We start from the raw sequence: 10719 nt of genomic DNA, 5'->3' as shown, positions 1-10719 counted from the left end.
ACACAACAGAGTTAAAAAAACTAAAACTTGCTTTTAAACTCCACGCCTCAGCCCACCCCCTCCTCTTCCTCCTCCTCCTCCTCTCCTCTAGAAAGCCGCTCTGCTGACAGCGGCTCCCGGAGTCACAGTATGCGGGACAGCGGCCACATGCGCCCTCACTCTGGGTACCTGCTCTTGTGAAACTGCAGCACAGGGATGCTTTCCGCATGACACTGAGTATCACTGATCGGTGCCTTTGCCGTATCGCTGGTTGTTCAGTAGTCCTCTCCAGCTAAACTAACGGTAGTAGCACAAGGGTTGCAGGAGCGCTCAGTCGGACCAGGAGGACAAAATCATGAAGTTGGAGGTCCTCCTCCTCTTCCTCCTCTTGTCGATGTCCTGCCCGCTGTCCCTCGCCGTCAACACCGGTAAGAAAACTATATTTTTAAGTATACATGCACTATAGTATCGTTTCTGTTTAGAGCTCAAGACGACTGGAGCATCACAGAGAGACAATGTGGTGCAATATTAATGCCTGATAAGATTTAAATCAGCTCCGCATGACCTCTCATGACCTGATCATCCCCAAATGTCCTTTCATGCATGTTATTCTTATTTTCATCCATAAAATCAAAAGGAGTAAGTCATTCTATTTTTTCTCTGTAGTGGAAACTAATGATACTGGGTTTTAAAGTTTTCAGTGTGCTGCTCAACTTTAGTCCCATTTAGAGGGAGTGCCATCAAAAGAAAGAACAATGTTATCATATTATTTCAACGGGCTGCACTGCACTCCTGCGTCAACCGAATGAGATTATGAGCAGCACATAGGTTCATCAATAACGTGTTAGGGCCCAGCTCTGTTTGTGCTGATGTCCAGGGTCAGAAACACAAACAGGAACAGGGGTATTGGATGTCAGTGTCCAGCTCTCAGCATTTCTCACTGAGGGTGCTTGAAAGCACAGGCAGAGGTGATGGAATGGAATTAAATTGCCCAGTAAGTGATTACAGTGGGTGGTTCTATGTTTATCATGTGTAACATTATTCACCCATGAGACCAGACAGGTGTGAAGCCAGAAGTGAAGGCAGCTGCAGGTCAAAGGTTCTCACTCTCCCTTACCACATTAGCCCTTGCACTTGACATCCCCTGCGTCTGACATAGCAGCTGTCTCCTGTGAATATTATACTGTCTCTGTCCCTACAGAGACATCATATATCCTCAGGCTGATGGATGTGCTGACAGCTTGTGGACACAGTATCATTGACTCCTCACCCTCTCCTGTAACTGAAGTTACGACTGCTGTGTAGGCATATGGCTTCTTACAGATGAATATTAGCTGGCTTGGGAGGGAAACCACTTGTTTTATGCACTTTTGTTTGCTCCTTTTGTTCTCATTGCATTGTGTCACATAACAGAACAAAGAACAAGTGAGGGTTTACGAATGAGCTAAATTAGCTAAACTTCCAGGTAAACACTACAAGTTTGACCATAAATCCATGAAATAAAATTCATGCTTTGCTAAACTGCAAATTAAGTTTTACCCAGTTTATACAATTATGTATTTACATATGGTCCCTATGAAAGGGACAATGTAGCACCCTGTGTGAAAACATTTCACTATAATGGCAGGTTTACTGTCCATGGTGCTGAAACACATTTTCAAAGTTTTAACCATCTTTTCTGTGCATGAAAGCTCTCTCTAAGGTCCTTTTGAGGAAGACAAAATTCTGTATTCAAGGTTAACTTCATTTCAAGATGCTGCTGCCAACTCAATTGTAGTTCACTCTCAGACTGTACCTTTCCAAGGGAAGCCAAAAACTTCTTCAAAGATGTAAATGAAAGTAGCACCGTGCTTTAAAATAAATACATGGAAAAGTTTGTCAACAACAGTAATGAATAAGAAGGTAATTAGGTTTTAGGTATTAATTTTTCCCACCCCTGTCAACTGAAATGGCAGATGTAGATTTTTTAGCATGTTTGTTTTCTGTATTGACAGCTGTCTGTAAGCAAACTGCCCCCTTGGAACACTACTCTACTTTACTACTTTATTCATCAGTTAACACAAAGCATTGGGATAATTGTTAATCCAGATTCTTCTTCTTTGCTCCAGCTCCAAGTGAGTTTGTGTCCTTGGCGGAGATGGAGGATGCGCTGCTGAAGAACCTTTTCCAGGGCTACCAGCGCTGGGTCAGGCCCATCCAGCACGCCAATGACACTATTAAAGTACGCTTCGGACTCAAGATCTCCCAGCTGGTTGATGTGGTGAGAACCCAATCATAAACACTTCTGTCGTCATGCAATTTATTGTCTTAATTTATTCCGAACCCCTTAGTCTAATAGTACCTACACAACTCAGCCTTTACCTTAATCTAAACCAAATCCTAACAATGTCTCCTAAACCACTGGCCCCACAAGTGGAACCACTGCTACAAGCACACATTGAGTTTTCCACAAAACCCTCAGACTTTACAAAAAGGTTCTGGTCAAGATCCTGTGGTACAGTAGGTTTCTAGACTTACTATAGAGGTAAATTACATAGAAATGTGTATTTAATCATTTAAAAAACTAGCGTCATATCACACTTAGCATCATGTTTTAAGTAAGTGGTTGAATATAAGCTTGTTAAGCTACAGTGACCAAATGTTATATATATATGAATGTGACATACAGCTTGGAAAATTTTTTTTTTCTTCAAGTTTTAAAGCTAGGCTACTTAAGGAGAAATAGTATAATTATAGTTAGATGTTAAAGACTTATGGTGCGTTCCATTTGACATGGGAAGTCAGATTTTCCGAGTTCAGAGTCAGGAAATTTCAAAGGGAACATCCCCCTTGGAAACTTGGAAAGTCGGGGGAACTGCACTACTCCGACTTCGTGATCCAAGATGGCTGGTCTGAGTGTCAACGGTTTATTAGCGCTTCTGTGCAGCCTACTTGTGTCTTATATGAATTTTCGTACACAAAGTACGGGCGGCTGTGGCTCAGGAGGTGGAGCGGGTTGACTGTTAATCGGAAGGTCGGCGGTTTGATCCCTGGCTTCCCCTGGTTGCGTGTCGAAGTGTCCTTGGGCAAGATACTGGCTATTCCGCCAGTGTATGAATGAGTTTGAGCACTTAGACTCAGTGTGTGTGACTGGTGAATGCAGATGTAGTGTAAAAGCGCTTTGAGTGGTCGAAAAGACTAGAAAGGCGCTATACAAGTACGGAGCATTTGCATTTACAAAGTGCTGTCCAGCTGCTGTCTGTTTAGTATTAGTAAATACCACACAATGCGGTTTTTTAAATCAATCAAAAGCTAACCTGAACCTAGTTACCTCCATAGTTCGAACTAGGGTTTTGGGAAACATGCATAGTTTCAACTAAGGAAGCTGCTACCATAGTTACCATGATGCTTTTGGGAAACGTACCTGGCTAATTGGAAACAATAGCTGGCCGAGCGAGGTTTTCCGACTTGTTGACTGGAACGCCCTCAACTCGGGTGTGACAGAATTCCCAGCTCCGACTTCCGAGGTAATTAAACCATTAAACCTGAAACCTTTATCCTAAATATTTTAACATTTAAATATCATCATGACTCAGATCTTAAAAGATAAGTCTGGGGATATTCTATATTATAAAAAAAAAAACAAAGAAAAGAAAGAAAGAACTTGCCTGTGCAGCAAATCTGCAAATAGTCCCCAACAAATGAACAATTTTCTCCTGTTTGGCTTAAGTTTGCTCAGAACTACTGGGCTCAGCTGTTTTAGGAAAACATTTAGCCTTTAAAATACTTTTATTTTGAAAATGAATATATTGTGTATGTAAGTCTATGTTTGTAATCCGTTTTTGAAGATGCTTTCATTAGGATTCGTTGGCCTTGGGACTGAGAGCCACAGAGGTAGCGGTGAAGTCCATTTATGGATGGACTAACACTGTTGGTTTTGGAGTTTTTATGGGATTTCTTGATGAAAGCAAACATATTGCCGGTTGTATCCTTTAATTGCCAAAGCAGCCCGTGAAGAGTCAAGGACTGAATAAAAATCACGCTCAAAAGAAGAGAATGAGTTAACACAGCAAAGTTAGATGTAGTTGGTACTTGCTTTATTCTTTTGTTTCAGCAGAGCGGTGTCACCAAACATGCCACGGGCAGCGCCACAGTGTGGAGCTTTCCGTGGTCCTGAAATAGAACAAGAACACTCATCGTCTCTACAATCGCACGGCCTCTCTCTGGAGTGTTCCTTTTAATATTTCAAAGGCTGGCTGTGATAGGTTGAGATGGTTTAGGTGTTCAAGAGGAGAAAATGGAGGATGCTAATGGAGGGGCCAGTCCTCTCGGCTTGAAATATTCATCTCAACCGGTTTAGATTTAACTCTTTGTTCTTCCATGTGTGCTGGGTGAAGACAATCAGTTATGAATTAAACAAAGTCCAATCATGGCTCTGCTGAAAAGATTTAGGTTGATGATCCTGTTGGATTTTGGAGATAAAAAAGCGTGAAAGAGAGCTTACCAGAGACACAGCAGCTTGGCTACACTATGTATGTCCCCCGAATCTCTCTGGGCTGCTGCATGGCTCTGTATTAGATTATGGTTCACCTCTGCTCTATGTGTTCACCAAAACATCCAATTCAGTTTGACAGCTGAGGCCTGGTCTGGATACACTGAACAGCTTTGTTTATCTCTCGGCTAGATTTACTTCTCTCAAGTCTTTTGCTCTCAGTCTTCCCCTCATTTTTCAAACTTCACCTCCAGAGATGTAGAAACAAATCCGTGTTAACCGCTCTCCATCTCTCTATTTCTGTCTTCCTCAATTTACCTCTTGCCACATTCATATTGCTTCAGCTTGGTCCACTGCACCCAACTCTGATTTCATGTTTCTTTTTCTTGTTTGCTAAGGAAGTGGCAGAGACAGGTAAATGAGATTCTGTCTGATTTCATGGGAAAGGAAAGGACAGTTTAGTTTCCTTTCAGCCAAGCTTCTCATCTAGTCCACTAATCAAATCTAAACAAGTTACATCACATACAACCCAAAAGGTGCAGTAGGTTTTCATGCTTTTTGTTAGTAGGGATAAAATCTATTTATGTGAACATAACTGATATTGTTTAGATGATTTAATTTTGGTGATGTGAATAACCTTTTGTTACCTACGCCAAGGAGGTGATGTTTTCTGTGCTATTTGTTTGTTTGCCTGTCAGCAGGAGAAAAATTACTGGCCCGATGTTGGAAGGTGGAAGGGCCATGAAAGAACCCATTATGTGTCAAATCCCGGACAGATCTACATATTTTTCACTTTTGTTAACATTGTGAGATAGGTCTATTGTGAGCTGAGGTGACGAGGCTTCAGCTAGGCACAACCATATTGTTTACATTTTGTAAGAGTTTTGGGAAAATATCCAGCCATATGTAGTGGTTGCACTTGCAGAGCTGCAAATCATAGACTGGACTGTTTGCCTTGGCGGATGTCTGCGCTCTCCGAAGTGCCCTTCTAGTTTGAATTTTGATCATGAAATGTGCCTGTAACATAAACAACTGTCATCTTGCTTCTAGGTTCCTCTCTGTCCTTTGTAATATTACTCTGTCGTCTTTGTCTGTTTCAGGATGAGAAGAACCAGCTGATGACAACTAACGTTTGGCTGTGTCAGGTAAGCAAGACACAAAAACGAATGGAGGCCATATGGTTACAATTAATCTTACTATTTGTATTCACAGCTCAATGATAATCCACAAGCTAATATTTAGACTTACTGCTATAGTCTAATTGATAAGGAACATGATATTATTACTTTCTAAATACTGTAGTTCAGCACTAGTTCTTGTGTTACTCTAACAGAATTTGACTAAAAGGCACTGATTTTAGTTCTGTAGACTTTTTAAAAATGAGTGTGTGATGTGATCCAATTCTAGTCCCAGATAACTTATTTAAAGATGTTTAAAATATTTTGATACCCAGTACTCAGTAGGTCCATCATATGTTTCTGTTGACCAGGAGTGGATCGACTACAAGCTGCGATGGAATCCAGAGAAATACGGAGGAATCACTTCCATCAGAGTTCCCTCTGAAAATATCTGGCTCCCAGACATCGTCCTCTATGAAAAGTAAGACTGCTGTGATGTTCCAGGAACCAACTGACAAACGTCATGTGCAACTTAAATAACTAAGACACTCTGCCAGTATGAAAAGTGCAGCAACAATATTTATTAATATATTTTTTGTATACATTTCAATTTTCAAGATGAAACCAATTTTTTACACTCTAATTTCAGCTCTAATCCACCACACTGAAACAAATGTTATGCAATACTGAGCTGTGATCAAAAGGGCTGCTCTCTAGATTATACTATTATTGATAGCAATAAGAATATAATCTTCCTTAATAGTGCTATAAAGTGCTTTATAATAAAATAAAATGAAATCATTAAAGAACTAAAAATCCCCAAATAAATACAATCACCAAACAACAGATATTCTGTAAATGTGACTGAGACTTTCTTCCTGATTTTGCTCCATGTTTCATCAGTGCTGATGGGCGGTTTGAGGGCTCCCTGATGACCAAAGCCATTGTCAGGTTCAACGGTGCCATCACCTGGACGCCACCAGCTAGTTACAAATCCGCCTGCACGATGGACGTCACCTTCTTCCCTTTTGACCGCCAGAACTGCACCATGAAGTTTGGCTCCTGGACATACGATGGCAACATGGTTGACCTGATTCTGATAGACAACCAGGTAGACCGGAAGGACTTCTTCGATAATGGGGAGTGGCAGATCCTTAATGCCACTGGTGCCAGAGGGAACAGGAAGGATGACTTGTATTCGTACCCCTTCATCACGTATTCGTTCATTCTGAAGAGGTTGCCGTTGTTCTACACACTCTTTCTCATCATCCCCTGTTTGGGTTTATCCTTCCTGACTGTCCTGGTGTTTTACCTTCCCTCAGATGAAGGAGAGAAGCTGTCACTCTCGACCTCTGTCCTAGTGTCGCTCACTGTGTTCCTCCTGGTCATAGAAGAAATCATTCCCTCCTCCTCCAAGGTGATCCCGCTCATTGGAGAGTACTTGCTGTTCATCATGATCTTTGTCACACTCTCAATCATAGTCACTGTCTTTGTCATCAACGTGCACCACCGCTCCTCAGCCACCTACCACCCCATGTCGCCGTGGGTTCGCAATCTCTTCCTTCAGAAGCTGCCGAGGTTGCTCTGCATGCGTGGACACACCGACCGATACCACTACCCGGAGATGGCTCCTGAGAGCCCTGAGGTGAAGGCTCGCTCTGGAGGTCGGAGAGGAGGCCAGAGGGCGAACAGTGGGGCCCACGGACAGACTACTTCCGAGGGGAAGGAGGATGAGGCCTGGGCGACCATGTTGGACAAGGCAATCTACTCAGTGCGCTACATCAGCAGACATATCCGCAAAGAACACTTCATCCGTGAGGTGGGTTTAGATTTTAGTAATCATTAGAATGGTTCTAAGGGCTTAATGTTTATATATATTGCTTTTCTTCTATTTCTCAGGTGGTACAAGACTGGAAGTTTGTGGCGCAGGTGCTAGACAGGATTTTCCTGTGGGCTTTCCTCACCGTCTTAGTACTTGGCACTATCCTCATCTTCACTCCAGCCCTGCAGAAGTTTATGAAAATCCCTCCTCCAACTGGAAGTGAGGATCCACCTTCAAACTAGTAGCAATAACACACCGCTTTCACAGGCAACTCATGATCCAACTTTAATAATCTTTAAGACATTTGTGACCACTGAGCAAGATGAAGCCACTGCAGGTGTTTTTTAAAGGAGAACTATGACTCTTTGATTTTTAGTTAGTTAGGTTTCTTTTCTAGACCTACTATGTGAAATTGTCATTCAAGTCAGAATGTGTATAATTTGTATGCACATTAAGGCATATTGCAAAGTATTAGGATGGCATATAGTTTTGTTTTGTAGATAAATAAGACAATCTTAGCCATAAAAATTCTAATTCTACACATAGTGGCTTTAAGTAGCATGCAGTATGCAACCAGTACACTAGATTACACATGCTGGTAATTTTAGAAAGGCATTTAAGCCAAAAAACAAAAAAAAAGTTATGACTGGCTTGACCTGTGTACTTAGCTGACTTCCTCATTATCGTTCTATGTTTCTAATTGACCTGGCCTTTGATTTGACGTATGTGGTGGACTTGTTTTATTCACCTGGCTGCAAAATAATTTTCCTCTCTGGGATAGTAAAGTTTAAAAAATCAACCATCTAAAGTTTCCAAAGTCAAGCTATTACTTCAATAATGAGTTAATTGTACACATAGCTGTTCTATCACGATCACAAGAGTGAGAAAGGATTATTCTTGTTACCATATACCTGAAGCACAACATACCTCCTACTGTTTTTTTAATAAGAAAAAGAAAATGGTTTAATCTCTCAAGGTACCAACAACATATAAACTACCTTACACAGCTATTACAGATGCAACAACCTTTTACACGTTTGCAATGCCTTTGAAGACGTTAGCATACTTGAGGGAAATAAAGTCATTAAGTGATTGATCAGGGCTCTTAATTTGTGATCTTCTATCTGAACAGCTTGTACTGTTCATATTAGTTAAAATGCTGTGTCCTTGTCTTTCTAACCTTACTCAGTTATAAAATGTGTTCTATTTTTCTCTATTCTATTTTTGTTATTGCAGTTAATGAAACTATTGCAAGCAGTGAAACTATGTAAAGCAGCATAACTGCATTAATGGATAAGTGAAGACTTAATGGACATTTCTTCTTTAAATTACACAGTCCTCAAACATACAGTATTTGTATTGTTCAGATGTACTTTATCACACTAATAAAGTTGTTTTAAATACATGATGCTTTTTATTTCTCCATAATATCACACACATTGTTCTATTAAAAAATAAACAGTTCAGCAACACTTAATAAAGAACACAAAAGTGCTGAAGTATCTAGATGAAATGGGTGAAGTGACAGCACCACCCAGTGGTAAACCAAAGACACGTAGGAAACATCCCCTTTAATGAAACACACAAATCAAAAAACAGACAAAAACTTTTTTGCCCAAAACAACTGTTTATTGAATTCTTCTTTCTTCCTTTAACTCAAATTCCATTTCCAAAACAACCTACAAGATTTGTTAATGATGGACATGAAATGAAAGATGAAATCTTAAATTTATATGCATTTTTTATTTGAGTCCTCATTCCTGTGTTCAACATATTTTCATTAATTGCATGTAATAATTTTATTATAAGATTATAAGATTTAATTTGCTTTGAGTCTAACTTTTAATGAATAAATGTTTGATTTAAGGCATTGTTTTCATAAAATAATCCATACATATCCATTTCATATGAATAAAAAACATTATTAAGCTGCAAATGTTACACAACTGCGGCATTTAACTTAAAGAAACCAAAAACAATACACCAAAAGCCCTCACAAGTCTTATGCACCCTTTTAACTGTTGTTATTAATTTAACTCTAATGTCCACTTAATACAGATAGCCTATAGTATATAGTATTTAAAGGCAAAACAGATACATTCCTTCATAAACATAGTTCATGGTTGAGGTTCAGAATATGTTCAAATGTATTCCAGGTCGACCTGTAAATCACATAAGGGTAAATGTTTGAGCTTTAACCACTTAGCAAGCTCTGCATTGTTTTTGACGACAATGTAATTTCTCATGTCTTCGGTTTTTTTCTTTCTGTATTTATCTGTGTCCACCTGTCTGGCTGTCCAGGTGAGCTCGTGTATTGCGCAGCATCTCCATATACAGCCTGTTGTTCTCCCTGCAACATAACCAGATATAAGAAAAACACTGAAAGAGAACTGAAGTTTTAAGGAGATGTGATCACTTATATAGTTTGAATTATGTTTGGCATATTGATAGCAAGTTATAGCACTCCCCCCGCGACCCTGTACGCAGGATAAGCGGTTGACGATGGATGGATGGTTATAGCAGTCAGGGAAAGTGACACTGCTCAATTTCGGCAAATTAGCAACTTCAAATGGCAACAAGAAGTAACTGTTTTAAAAAAATGACTTAGCAAATCTATTAAATTAAAACTGAACTTGATGGATAGGGTGAATTCAGGTTGAGTGGGACACTTAAGCTTATGAGTACTATACAGGGTTAATTTTGTAAGCCAATCACAACAATTGTTATTGTGTTGTTGTTGAATGTCTATTGGATATGAAACAGAGGTTGTGATTGGTGTGACATCAAAGAAGTGGTCCTGTAGTTCTTTTTCAAATTGGTTGACTCCTGGGACCTCGTGGTAAACCACCTGGCAAGTGTAAATCTATATAAAATTATAAGGATGATAATTCAGTCACTTATGATTTAACTATAACATTTTTGCTTTTAAATGTCTTTATACTGTCTGTAGATTAGAGATTAATTACAATAAGGATGTAACTGAATCAAATATTTATGAAAATTAGATTTCAGCCCTGTCCCACTCAACCTGACAGTGTTAGATAAAGTGGGACAGGGCATTTCAGGTTGAGTGGGACAGTTTTAATGCTAATGCTAGTAAGCACAGTGCAGCAGTTTCATGAAAAAAAGATAACATTTTAACAAGTGGAGGGAAGAGAAAATGGCAGTGGACATTGAGGAATATAAAGGACAGGAACCTAAAGTAAGGTTTTTAGCCAAGGCGTGGAACACCCTGAAATTGACATTACAAAGGTGAGTGAAAGGGGTGATGAGAGGCATCAGGTAAAAGCCCCAAATAGTTTCAGAAATGCATTTAATAACTTACTTAC

The 10719-nt window shown here is 39.8% G+C and overlaps 1 protein-coding gene across 1 annotated transcript; it reads left to right on the top strand.

Annotated features, from left to right (window-relative positions):
* The first annotated feature begins 133 nt into the window (after window positions 1–133).
* LOC119909742 (neuronal acetylcholine receptor subunit non-alpha-2-like) lies at window positions 134–8791 on the top strand. The gene is made up of 6 exons (XM_038727963.1): window positions 134–407; window positions 2088–2239; window positions 5551–5595; window positions 5940–6049; window positions 6472–7387; window positions 7468–8791. The coding sequence occupies exons 1-6, from the start codon at window positions 335–337 to the stop codon at window positions 7630–7632; spliced, it is 1461 nt and encodes a 486-aa protein (XP_038583891.1). The 5' UTR covers window positions 134–334; the 3' UTR covers window positions 7633–8791.
* Window positions 8792–10719: the final 1928 nt, after the last annotated feature.

The sequence above is a fragment of the Micropterus salmoides genome, unplaced genomic scaffold (assembly GCF_014851395.1).
Source record: "Micropterus salmoides isolate LMB-PRFRI ecotype aquatic unplaced genomic scaffold, ASM1485139v1 Ms_hic_scaffold_1883, whole genome shotgun sequence".
Taxonomy (NCBI): Eukaryota; Metazoa; Chordata; class Actinopteri; order Centrarchiformes; family Centrarchidae; genus Micropterus; species Micropterus salmoides.
Note: the sequence above shows the minus strand (reverse complement) of the source record. Positions and strands in the feature narration are given on the sequence as shown.

What these genes read in the sequence shown, in the direction of transcription:
- LOC119909742 (XM_038727963.1), top strand. Translation starts at nt 335, where the DNA reads ATGAAGTTGGAGGTCCTCCTCCTCTTCCTCCTCTTGTCGATGTCCTGC. An exon ending in CTAACGTTTGGCTGTGTCAG is followed by an intron (nt 5,596 to 5,939) that starts GTAAGCAAGACA and finishes TCTGTTGACCAG; the next exon opens with GAGTGGATCGACTACAAGCT. An exon ending in AAGAACACTTCATCCGTGAG is followed by an intron (nt 7,388 to 7,467) that starts GTGGGTTTAGAT and finishes TCTATTTCTCAG; the next exon opens with GTGGTACAAGACTGGAAGTT.